This window comes from Phodopus roborovskii, unplaced genomic scaffold, assembly GCF_943737965.1.
Source record: "Phodopus roborovskii unplaced genomic scaffold, PHOROB, whole genome shotgun sequence".
NCBI classification, from domain to species: Eukaryota; Metazoa; Chordata; class Mammalia; order Rodentia; family Cricetidae; genus Phodopus; species Phodopus roborovskii.
Genome location: NW_026126540.1, coordinates 34,768,767 through 34,782,368, shown reverse-complemented (window position 1 = coordinate 34,782,368; position 13,602 = coordinate 34,768,767). Strand labels below are relative to the sequence as shown.

At 36.2% G+C, this 13,602-nt stretch overlaps 1 protein-coding gene across 3 annotated transcripts in view; it reads left to right on the top strand.

Annotated features, from left to right (window-relative positions):
- Nucleotides 1-13,602, top strand: part of Magi3 (membrane associated guanylate kinase, WW and PDZ domain containing 3) — a 193,708-nt gene that overhangs the window by 87,015 nt on the left and 93,091 nt on the right. For all 3 annotated transcript variants that reach the window (XM_051198763.1, XM_051198762.1, XM_051198764.1), the window contains exon 2: nucleotides 3,316-3,432. In XM_051198763.1, coding sequence (XP_051054720.1) covers nucleotides 3,316-3,432 — 117 coding nt within the window. The remainder of the gene's footprint in view (nucleotides 1-3,315; nucleotides 3,433-13,602) is intronic.

Genomic DNA, 13,602 nt, shown 5'->3' with positions numbered 1-13,602 from the left:
TTTTTTTTTTCAGGTTCCATAGTCTCCTAAGATAGTGCTACCTGGGAACAAGCACTTTGAAACTTGAGTGCATGGATTTTTTTTTTTTTCATATAATTGAAATTTCAGTTACAGACATTTATCTAGCCAAACTATTTGTCTGATGTATATATTTTTAAGTTTCATACACTTAGTTTTATTATTCATAAAATCAAATCAAAGAATGGTTTCAAAGAGTAATGATTCTTGAAATGTCAATGTTCTGTAGATAACCCATTTTATTAAAGTTTCATTATGTATAAATTCCTGATGGTTACAGTATTTTGTGTTCATTGTCAAAAACAAAAAATAGCAACAACAAAAACAATGATGGAGTTGCTGGAGAGATGGCTCAACACTTAAAAGCATCTACTGCTCATGCGGAGGACTCTAGCTGGTTCCCAGCACCCACGTGGTGGTTCACAACCATCCATAACTCCAGTCCCAGGAGATCTGAGATCCTTTTCTTGCCTCTTCCAGCACCAGGACACTAGTACACATACATACACACAAACAAAATACACATAAGATAAAAACTAACATTATGAGTTTCTAAAAATAGTTACAGATTTTATTTTCAGTTTTAGTGGTGCTAAGCAAGAATTGTACCTTCAACCTCTAGTTGCACATTTTAAATAAAATGCCATTTTTAAATAGAATTGTCTCTCATTGTTTTCTTTGTACTGTTCATCCCAGTTAGACGTTAATGGTAAAAACAGAGTATGATTCCAGTTCTGATAATTGTTGGCATTACTATTTAAACTTAGCCTTTTCTGTACTACCTGGCTTTTATATTTCAAAAGCCCTTAAAATAAGATTTGGATTAATGCCTTTTCCCCTTAAGAAATTCCTCATGCTAGATAATTTGTAATTTAGGACTTTATTGTGGCTTTATCTTTTAATGATCTCTAAGCTAAAAGCCATTACTTTTATAACTTTTCTAGGCTTTAAGCATTTTATAGTTATCTCTAAGTTATGTCATATTCTAAAAGTTAAGAAAAGAAAATTATGTTGTAAGCATAGGAGATTTGTTGCCATTACTCAGCACCTTCCCTTCCCCTATCAGCACTGGAGGCAGGTGCAAGAGCTGGCCCTGAGGTTGTAAGAGCCAGAGAGAGGCGTCCCTGTGTCCCTGCCTCTTATCAGCTACAGCACTTGGGACAGTAGAGTTTGACCAGGGGCTTTGAACCAGACTAATGATTCTTTGTGATGGACATCTAATGTAAAAATGTATGGATAAAGGAGTTTAATGTGTGTCTCACTGAATCCCACTGCAGCTCCCATGACAAGATTTTTTCCCTTTCTTGCTTTTTTTTTTTTTGGGGGGGGGAGGAATGGGTGGCATTGGAAGGCATAATGTGAAAGACCCAAAGTATAAATAAAAAAGAAAATTGAAAAAAGGAAAATTATGAGTTATAAAGTGTTGACTTTTTTAGTTATACCTGTATTACCTTTTATCAGAACTAAATCTTTCCTGAAGATGTTGGAGAACCAAGTTTTGGATATTGGAACCTATGTTATTCTTTTAAATTAAAAAAGAAATAGATACATTCTCTCTTCATTCAAAAAAAACCTATCCAAATATCTCAAACACTTTCGACCATGTAGTTGCAATCCACCAAAGCTTTTGTCTAATATTTACAAAGAACTTGAGATACCATTTACCAAATTGTAAAAGTACTTAATGAATTTATTATCAGGTTGATTTTTGAAAAATGAGTATTGTGCAGTATTGATTATATATTATATATTAGGTTTATCATCTACTCAACAATGAAGACGTGCTGGAGTATACATAAAAAATAAGACAGTATGATTTTGTTTGAATTGGGTTGGGACCCTAAATGCCTAGGGAAAACATCCTTTAAGATAGGGTTGTTTTGTATTCATCACTATAAACATCTTTAGAGTTATTTGTTTTAATCACACTGGTCTCCCTTCCCCCTTCCTTAGTGTCTATTTTTGTTAGGACAAAGAATGGAGTTGTTTTGGTTTGTGTTTATTATTGGGACCCAGGTTATTTCTAAACACACTGATTCCCTGGTTATATTACCTCTTCCTGTATAGGTTCTATGTATTTATATGTAGTAGAAAGGAACAAGAATGATTAGAGATTCAGTGTTATGGAATAGTGGATAAAAGGATAAACTGATCTGTAGTAAGCTTTTGTTATGAAACCTTGTTGGATATATGTTGTTATAGATAAAACACAATGTAGTCAGCTAGTCATTTCTTATGCAGTGAGATAATGTTTTGTCTGAGCATTTATCTTTTCTAATTGTCTAATAAACAATGTTTGCACTGCCTTTTCATTTAAATCAGTCTTTGTTACAAATTTATAGCTTTGAGATTTCTACAATCTTCTGTTTAGTGTTCCTGTTCCCCATTTCCCCATAAATAATAGGAAACATTTGACCGTCTTATTTATTCACTCTGTATTTAGGAATCAACAAGTAGACTGGCTGTTCTGCCTAGTGACAAGTGGAAAGTCCAGGGTTAGGCCCCAGTTGTTTTTCTTTCAAAGAACTGGAGTACACAGCGAATCAGCTAGGGTTAGAGATTGCCAAGGCTGGAACGTGTGGAACCTACTGAATCCTGAGCAAAAGTTTGGATTTCGTTTTCCAGTGCAACAGAACGTCATGAGGTTGGGGACTCTAACACTGACCTCATCTGTTTTACATCTCACTGTGGTGATTGTGTGAGGAGCAGGGAGTAAAGGAACAAATGGATGTTGGTAGAATTCCAGATGGGAAATGGTGGCGGTAGATTAGATTAGATTGGCACTGATGGAAATGGAGAGCAGTGGCATATATGATTGCTGATAGACATGGAAGACAGAGGTGAAAAGGCTTTTACATTTGGGGATTGTTCTTCCAGCTTGTGCTGCTGCTGTTTCCTAAGAGAGGAAACTGGGGGAGATGATGGGAGAGTCTTGTTTGTTCTGTTTGAAATTTGAGGTGCTTATCCAAAATTTCCAGATATGTCATCTGCAATGTATATGAGTGAGGTGGGAGTTGAGTAGAGATAACTTAAGGATGAGCATATCTGAATTTGGAGCTTTTAGGATGTGGTGGTATTTAAAGCCATGAGACTCAATGTTCATCATATTCTCTGCACTGTATGTTCTCCTGTCTCAGAAAACTAGACCCACATTATATTGCAGTCATTTATTTTAATTAGAGTACCTATAACATACTTACTGTCCTGTTATTAGCTAAATGATTTAAAGATATTTGATATCAGTATTTTATATACTTAAATGAATACCTAATACTTATATTTTGTTTTTTTCTTAAGGCAAAGTCATAAATAAAGATTTGCGACACTACCTGAGTCTTCAATTTCAGAAAGGATCAATTGATCACAAACTTCAGCAAGTCATCAGAGATAATCTCTACTTAAGAACCATCCCATGTAAGTACATTATGGCATGAGAGAAATGAGACAGAAATACCTTTACTTAAATATTCTAGAAATAATTTAGTGACTTATGTAAAAAAATTATTTGAGCAAAGGACTTGCTGCCAAGTCTGAGTATGATTTCCCAAACCCACATGGTGGGAGAAGAGAACCAACTCTCACAAGTGTGTCACACACACACACACACACACACCACATACATACACACCACACACACACACCCCAGACACACACACACCACACCCACACCACACACCCACACCCCAGACACATACACACCACACACACACCACACACACACACACACACACACCCCAGACACACACCACACACACACACACCACACACACACACACACACACACACACACACACACACAATATAAAAAGTGTATTTTGTATAAATTGCGAAAACTAAGTTGGAGACAAAGAGTGAAACAAAAGTTGAATGAGAAAATTTTCCTGAAGACTGTTTTTCTTCAGTTTAAGTAGATAAAAATTGAAGATTCCATATTGTGATTTCTGACAAAGTGATGACCACAGTATAAAAATATGTACTTACATGTTCTTTAAAAAAATTAAATGTTTTGTATGCGTATTTGTGTGTGCCACATCCATGCAGTACCATCTAAAGCCAGAAGAGGGCACCAGATCTATTGGGGATAGTATGTGTGTGCTAAGGATCAAACCCTGGTTCTCTAGGAGGACAGCCAAAGCTCTTAACTGCTGAGTCTTTACTGCAGCTCCTATTTACCTGTTCTTAAGTAGATTTTATTCCTAAAAATTTTATTTTTGAAAACCAATGCCTTGTACACTAAAAACAAGTATTTTATTAAAACATTACTACCTATAAAAATCTACTCATTCCCCAGTGAGGGAAGGAAGCATACATTGCCTCTGTGTGTTATTTATTTTGAATTTTTATCTAGCTATTGGTCTTACTATAGAATCTGGATATTGTTGTACTGATTGTTTTGTTTTTAATATATAATGAGAATTCATACATACTAAGTTTTAGCTTTAGTAAGTATGGGTCTGGTGAAGAATAAAAAAATAATAAATAAAAGGCATGTAAAAGCATCACCAGCCTATAATTCACACCACCAGAGGAACTAGGATTCAAGGTGTATTCTAAGAGATTCACATAAAGTCCCTCACAGAAGGGGGAAGGGGCAAGTTCTCCAGAGCACAGGGGAAGTGGGGGGCAGTGAATGGAGAGAGAAGTAGGAGAAAGAGAGGGGGAGGAGAGGAAAACACATGTGACTAGGAGATTGAGTTAGGGTAGGAATAGAAGACAGGAGAGGGAGAGAGAGGGAAAGGAGAGAGAGAGAGAGAGAGAGAGAGAGAGAGAGAGAGAGAGAGAGAGAGAGAGAACGAGAACATAAAGAGGGAGCCATTATTGGTTTGAAGAGAAAACTGAACCTAAAGAAAGGTCTAGAGACCTACAAGACTGCCGCCAACTAACAATTTGAGCAACCGTGGGAAGGCTACCATAAATGCCCTTCCCGGATAGTGAGATCAACAACTAACTTATCCATGGAGCCCTCATCTAGTACCTGTTGGAAACAGAAGCAAACACCCATACCTAAACACTGAGTCGGAACTAGAATCCAGATGCAGAGGGAGAGGACAAGACCGGGTTGCAGAAACACATAGAGAAAGCTGACCTGAAGAGCTAACGGGCCCCCAGACTGATAGCTGGGAAGCCAGCATGGGACTGACTCAGGCTGCCCTGAATATGGGTCTCAGCCAATATGGGTCTCAGCCAGAAGGACTGAGTAGTCTAAGGGACCTCAGACAGTGGAGCCAGGATGTATTCCTGGTGCACAAAAGGACCTTGCAAACACATCCCCCATGGAGGGATACTCCCTTAACCTAGAGACAGGAGAGAAGTCCTAGTCCCTACTTCAAATGACCTGTCATGACCTACATGACTCCACCTGGATGGCATTGCCCTACATGTGGAATTGGGGCGGGGGGGATGGGAGGGGAGGGTGGTCAGGGTGCATGTGAGAGGGCAGAGAGGGAGGAAGGGGGGGAGGGATCGACATGTAAAACAATAAATTTAAAAAATTAAATTAAAAAAATAAAAATGCACATAAAAAGCATCTCTCTCTCTTTGGTCTTAGTTACATTTCTTTTGCTGTGAAGAGACATTATGACAAGGGCAGCTTATGAAAGAAAACTTTTAATTGGGGGCTTGTTTACTGTTTCAGAGAGTTAGTCTATGCCAGTACATAGAGAGAGCATGGCAGCTAGCAGGCAGGCATGACACTGGAGCAGTAGCTGAAAGCTTACACTTTTATCTGAGAGAGAGGGAGAGAAGCAAGCTATCTGAATGGCCTGGGCTTTTGAAACCTCAAACCCACCCCCCTGTAACACACCTTCTAATTCTTCCCAAAAGTTCCACCAGTTGGTGACCAAGCATTGAAATATATGAACCTATGGGTGTCATTCTTATTCAAATTATCAGTTTTCCTTTTCAATATATTTGTAGATTTTTGTGGATACTAGCTTTCATTTTCAAGTTGTTGGTTGCTTTTTTCTTTTGTTTAAAGACCCGTGATTTCACTGAAAACATGTGTATAAGCACTTGACCTAGAATAGACACTCAAGCCATAGCTGCCTCCTCCTCCAGTCTGGGATCACTTGCTTGTCTTCTCACTTCAATCTAACCCAGCTTTTGTGGTGGTTGTTTGAGTCTCTTCTATATTTGAAGTCCACACCCAACTCTTGACTATTTGTCCTCCTAAGTCTTCCAGACTGTAGGATGAAGTTCAGGCTCCTTAATGTGATACAGAATGTTCTTTTATTTTATAAATCTTCTTTACCAGGATCTAGAATTACCACTCTTAATTTGTGTTTACATGATGTGTTATTTTCAATGCTTTTATTCTTAAAGTTTCTGAATTTGTTTTGCAGATAATTCTCAATTTACTCAATAGCCAGTGTGAAATTATTGATATGGTTATTATCTTTAGCCTCTCTGCCTTTTTTATTGTATACCTTCTATATAAGTTGTTTTGCTTTTCAGTTTATTTGGTTTTTCTGTTTAGAAAGGTTTGTATGTCTATTCTAATGATCAGCTTTATATTTTTCTATGATACTCTTTTTATTCCCCATTTAATATGTTTTTGTCCCTATTATTAGTAGTGTGCCTGTTTTTTTGTTTTTTTTTTTTTTTAAATAAAGAGATATTCAGCAAGTCAGAAGACTTATTTTGCCTATTTTCTTCATTCTTACTCTGATCTCCATCCCCAATCCTGGAGCTCACCACATTGCCAAGGTGATCTTGAACTTCTCCTCCTCCTGTCTCCATCTGCTGAGTGCTGGGATTAAAGGCGTGTATTAAAATACTTTTTTTTTAATGTAATGCTGGAAATTAAAGTCAGGGCTGGTACATACTAGGCAAGCATTCTACCAACTAAGCTACATCACCAGCCCATTACACTGCTTTTTGATACTTGAGTTGTGCTTGTATTTTCAAGGCAATTATACTCTCCCTTTATAGTCATCATTTATTCATATTCCTTGGGTAACTACATATTTTTTTATTTATTTTTATTTAATTTTATATAACAAAGTCCAATTAAATGAAAACAAACATTTATACACAATATTTGGGAATTTGGGCGTCGTTCTTTCCAAACTACTTCCTGCTGGTTAGGGGCGCTGTCTTGGGGGATTCGAAGAAGATTCAGATATCCTAGCTGTAGTCTGCAGGGCTGTTTTGTCCAGCTGTTTGGAATGTAGGATCAGCTTGTACTCTGTTTCAGGCGGTCTGGCGTGATCAAACCACATTGGGTAACTACATATTTAATCTTACTACCAATCCCCATGTTTGTTTGTTTGTTTTTTTTTTTTTCAGTAATTTTCCAAAGCTAGTTCTATGCTAGATTTCCCAAGAAAAGTTCTTAGCATTTTGTGGCTTTTTATACTTTGATGTTCATTTGGATAGATATTAAATTTGGGGTCTTATTTTTCCTTGACTATGTTAAGTATAGCAGGAAGTTATCTAGTTGTTGGTATAAAGCCTTGCTTTAAAAGGTTTGCTAGCAATCTGATTTTCATCCTCTCTTAAGTAACTTAGTGTTATGTTTGTTGAACATTTCAGGATAGTATTTTAGTTTATAACCTCACTTTATTGAAACAAACTCATAAATAAAAACATTACACAGCTAGATTAAGGTGGCCGCTCAAACACTTGCCCTGTCCCTAACTTGATATGTTTCAATACCTTGTATGCAATTAGTGTGGTCATCTTATAGTCATGGAGCTTTGCTTAGGATTTTACCCTTTTCACTCTCAATTACAGTTTCATCCAACGATCCTCCACAAACAGGACAAAACACAGCAGAATTGAAACTAGAAAAACAATTGGCTTAACATCCTCTGCTAGGGTTCATATGTCCTTTTGCTTACCTTCCTTCTTTCCTCACCATCTATTACTAACTTTTCTTATTCTTTCTAATTTAAAAATCATTATAAAAAACTTGCAAATAACTCACAAAAATTCATCAGACTCAAAGTCAGTATATCTCAGTAAACTTCTATACAGTTTGAATAGTCATTGGGATGGAAGTTGTGTAGCTTCATATTGGTTTTACACTCTCACTATTGAATATGTTTTCATGCACTTAACCACCACCTAAACCACAAGAGAACAAGAAAGGCTAAATATTAGGGGATGAGGAAGGACTGAATGCAGTACGGGATATCTGTTATAAAAAGCTAATTATGTTTTCTATTTCTAATTTTGTCGTGGATTTTTTTTTTTCAGGATGATGTTTTTAAGTTTCATAGCTTTAGAGTTCTCCTTTTCCCTCGTTCAAATGCACTATAGAAAAATAAAGATGGGTCTTCTGAGACTGTCTCCTTTAGTGTCCTCTGCCTCTTTCATTTGTTGCCTTTTAGTTTGCTATATAATCTCAGATACACATTTCTCCTTGATGTGATATTTTGTACTATAAAGAAGCTACAATCTAAGTAGTTTTGGTTTATTGGGTCTAAGTTGCAGCCTTTCAGAGCTTAATAGGACTTCTTAGCTTACTCACAAATTGAAATGTGTAAGAATTCTGATAATAGGTCAGAGACAATAAAAGTATAAATGAGTCTAAAACTGTATACAGGCATACCAGAATTATACAGAAGACATAAAAAAGAGGAGTTTATTGACTAAAATTTGAGATCATTAGAAGAGAGGGGTTGGGAAGGTTGCATGTTTTGTTAGCAGACAGGTATTCCTGTGGGAGATTCTAGACTATACAATACATGGTTAGGATCATGGTTCCTAAGAGATGAAGAATTGTGCAGTAAGGAGCCCTGTGATATCATTACCTTAACTTTCTGTCTAAAAGCATATTCTGCATCATAGCATCAAGGAGAACAGGGCAAAACATTGCAGGCCTTGAGCAGAGACAACAGAAATCTAGATTCAGAATGTCTAAAGTGTCTGGAGAACTCTGTGGAAACTATAGGGTTAACCATTCCCAGTGCTTACTCTGGGCTTGGAGACATTTGAATTCTAACCAGCCTTAGCAGAGAGACCCAACTTGAATAAAGTTAAATTAAGCAAGCCCTCAAAGGATCAAATGAATGTGCTTGTAACTTATCTGCCAGAAAGAGAGGGAGATTGTTTATGTGACAACCAAATAGAGACACCAAATATTAAAATAAATAAAAATCACTGACATGAAAACAATAGGAAAATATGACCAAGATGACTTCTCAAAATAAAGGTGAGCTGATAGAAAAGTATAGAAATGATATTACCACACAAGGAATTTTAGTGCTTTTAAAACACGTTCAAAAATTAAACCATTAATTGAGCACAGTGAAGAAAAAAATTTAACACACAAAGAAGAAAAACTTAAAATAAAACTCAGTGGACAGATGTGAAAGCAGATTCCAGAGTGCAGAAGTTAAGATCAATGAGTGTAAACACAGTGATATAAACTAGTAAAACTGAAATATAGAGAAGAAAGAAGCTTCAGAGCCAGGGGTTCTGCCCTTGTTGACTGGCTGCCAGACAGATTACCTTTGTCACAAACAGTGAGGTTGGATAAGATATAAGTAACATATGGTGGACATTGAAATGTAGACAGAACTATGCTCTATTCATATTTAGCTGTAAAACTAACAAGCCATAATGGGGAAAGCAGGAAAAACACTTTAAAAATTAGCTAAACTTTTGCTAAATTCTGTGAAAACTAAATTGGTAAATATAAGAAGCTCACAGACTCCAAGCAGAAGAAACTTAATAGAAATCACACCAAGGCATATCATAATCTAATAGCTCAAAACCAGAAACCAAGAGAAAATATAAATGACAGACAGAAAAAAAGAAGATCCATTGCTTGTAAGGGAGCAAAGAATTGCTACATATTTGTCAGCTGGAATAGCAGAAGCCAAAGTCTAATAATTGAAATCTTTAATATGCTAAAAAGAAAAATGTCAACTTATATTTCTCTGTATAACAGAAATACCTTTTAAAAGTTGTTTTGTTTTCTTCAGGCAAAGAAAAAAGTGAAAGAATTTTTCAGCAACAGAATTATTCTAAGATATAGTAAAAGAAATTCTGCAAGTAGAAGTGAAATAATAGCAATCATAGTTTAGGATTTCATATCCTCTTTTAGCAATTTTTAAATTAAAATTTAAAAAATCAATATAATAAATAGAAAAACCAAGGACAGTACTCCATTATCACGACTAATTACTATTTATTAGAACATGCCACCCAACACAGTGAAGTACATACTCGTATCTAGTGGGCATGGAATGCTGTTTAAAACCACAAAAAGAGATTCCGTGATTATAAGAATGTTTACATTATGTAAATTATTAACAGAGTGCAATCTAGAAAATCTCCAGGTATTTGGAAAGTAAGTAATATAAATAACCTGCATATAAAAAAATCACCAGAGAAATAAAAAAAAAGCATACATGGCAACATAGCAGAAACTTATCTACATTGAATCAAACTTTTAGGATAACTAGAGCACCATTTAGATGGAAACATAATACTAAATATTTCTATTAGTAAATTACAAAACTGTCAAATGACACAAACATTTGTCTTAAGAATGAGAAGAAAGGGGGTTGGAGAGATGTTTCAGTGGTTAAGAACATTGACAGCTCTTCACTAGAGATCTTGAGTTCAATTCCCAGCAACCACATGGGGGCTAACAACCATCTATAATGAGATCTTATGCTCTCTTCTGGCATGCAGCCTCTGTGTGTAGATAGAGCACCATATACATAGTAAATCTTAAAAAAAAAAAAAAAAAAAAAAAAAAAAAAAGAAGAAGAAGAAAGAAAGAAAAGAATGGGAAGAAGAAAGAAAAAGAGCAGGGTAAAGCAAACCAAGCCAGGAAGGAAATTAATAGAGGTAAAAACAAAAAAATTAGTGGAATAGAAAATAAAATCAGAGTCAACACTGATTTTTTTTTTCTCACATCAGTATGATTGATGGCTTTGTAGCCAAACTACTCAAGAAAAAGAGAAAGAGTAATAAACGTTAAGGATGAAGTGATGTATCAGTAAGAACCCTCTGTATTTAAGGTGAACGTTGAAGAACATTCTCAGCAAACTACCCCCCACCTCTCTCTCCCCCCACCCCCCACACCCGAGACAGGGTTTTCTGTGTAACAGCCCTGGCTGTCCTGAAACTCACTTTGTAGATCAGGCTGGTCTCGAACTCACAGAAATCCACCTATCTCTGCCTCCCTAGTGCTGGGATTAAAGGTATAAGCCACCACACCCGGTTTCATTCTGAGCAATTTTATACTAAAATTGAACAAATTCTTCAAAAGACAAAACTATTAATATTTACTCTAAAAGATATAAATGGTCCAAATCTTTCTTTTTAAAATAATTTGTAGTTTGTAATTTCATTATTAAAAAAAAAAATCTCAGTACCAGGTAGTAGGTAAATTTCTGTTTCCCCCCCAAAAAAAAATGTAGGAAAAGAAGAAAACAATTCTGTACAACATTTTCTGAAAAATAGAAGGGTGTGTGTGTGTGTGTGTGTGTGTGTGTGTGTGTGTGTGTGTGTGCTTGTACAGTGTTTAATGGCTAAGAATACTTGTTCTTACAGAAGATCCAGGTTTGAGTCCCAGTACTCATGTAGTAGCTCAAAACTGTAACTACAGTTCCAATGGCCTTTTCTGACCTTTGTCAGCAGTAGGCATGGATGTGGTGTATAGATATACTGCAGGCAAAGCACTCATAATATAAAATTAATTAGTAAAGCAATTAATAAAAATAAGGAGCATTTCCAAACTCATTCTGTTATTTGAACATTATTATAATTGAACAAAAACAGAGAAACATTAAACAAAAACAATAGTAGACTCCAAATTTTCATGAAATTTGATCCAAAATATTTAATAATATCTACAAATCAATATATAACTGTATGTAAAAGGATAATGTATTATAAGTAATTAGGGCTTGTTCCAGAAATGTAAGCTTAGTGTATAATTTGAAAATTTATGTTATGACAGAATAGAGAAGAAAAATGGCATCTTAATGTATTTAGAACTTCTTATACTAAAATTTAAATCCACTAATGTTAGACTTTCTCAGAAAACCAGTTTATTGCTCAATGCCTGTTTGTGCCCATCTATTATTTCTTACCCGCCTGTGGTGCTGGAAAATTGCTCTCCCACCCTCTGTTACATTGCTCAGCTTTGTCACTAGAGGGCACAGGAAGGATTCTAGAAAAATAGAGGTTTCTTTTCTTGGCTTCAGTCTAGTTTTTGTCCTTTTGCTCCTCTCGCAGAAAAGATGCCCAGTTAAGTTCAGCAATGCCCTAGCAATCAGCTTCCTGGAATTTAGTGATACCAATGTTGGGCTTCTCAGCATAAACAATACCCTCATAGTAGCTTTCTGTGTCCTACCAGTATTGTGGTGGTTTCTGTGGACCCAGCCACCCTCCTAGATTGATGCATAGCATCTACAAAAGGTTTCTGATAAGTCCAGCCAGTGTTCTAGTTGGTTTTCTATTAACTTCAAAACATGCTTTACTAAAGCACCACCATTGCATAGGCAGCTCGCTGGTGAATCACATCAGTATCCCAGACAGTCAGTTCTTTACTTGTCAGCCTTGACCCACTGAACCAGCACTGTATCCAAGCAATCCAGCAAGACTCTTTACTTTTAAAATTATTTTTAAATCTCAGTTAATTCTTTGTAAATACCGTTAATATTTCTTTAAACCTTCCTTTTTCAAATTACACGTGATTTCTTTTTCCTTTTTCTGGGTCCCTACTGACAAAGAATTGGTACTGATAATGATCCCAGGAGACAGGCTCTCCATGAAGGAACCTTGAGAGCTGTTTCGGTTGTATTTTTGGTCTGGAACCAGTGCTGAGTTCTTTGCAGTAGGGAAGTAGGAGACTTGTAGCTCATGACAGTCTGAGGCATCGCAGTTTAATCATGGTATTTCCTGTAGAAGACTGACAAAATGCCAAACGAATCTAGTGCCTTGGGAGCCCAAAGGGCTGCTGCACTTGGTTGGTGTAACAGTAATAATAGCTACAAATAGTTACAATGTGATATGAGCTGGAGTGTTGCATAGGGAATCCTGTGCTACAGAGAGAAAGTAGTATGCTTTGGTCTAATGTTTTATTATTATGAACTAAGAATATTTTGCTAACTTTTAAATGATCTCTACCCAGTATCAATACTTAATATAGAAAATTTGTTTTAAAATGGAATGAAAGTACAAGTGACAAGTAAATAATTTAAAGCACATGTGGTGGCTAATGTCTGTAATCCCAGCACTTGGGAGGCTAAAGCAAGAGGATGGCAACAAGTTCTGGAAAACATTTTGTAAAATTTGTGAAGATAGTGACATAAACTATGAATTTTTCACTCCCAAAATGAAAGCGTAAAACATATTAAGCATCCATTATATTGTTTGATGTTTGTCTTAGTTAGGGTTCCTATTGCAGCAATGAAACACCATGACTAAAAAGCAAGTTAAGGAAGACAGGGTTTATTTGGCTTACACTTCCACATTGCTGTTCATCACTGAAGGAAGTCAGGACAGGAGCCCGGAAACAGCACCGATGCAGAAGTTGATCAAGCAGCCATGGAGGGGTGAGGCTTACTGACTTGCTTCCCCTGGCTTGCTCAGCCTGCCTTCTTAAATAACCCAGGA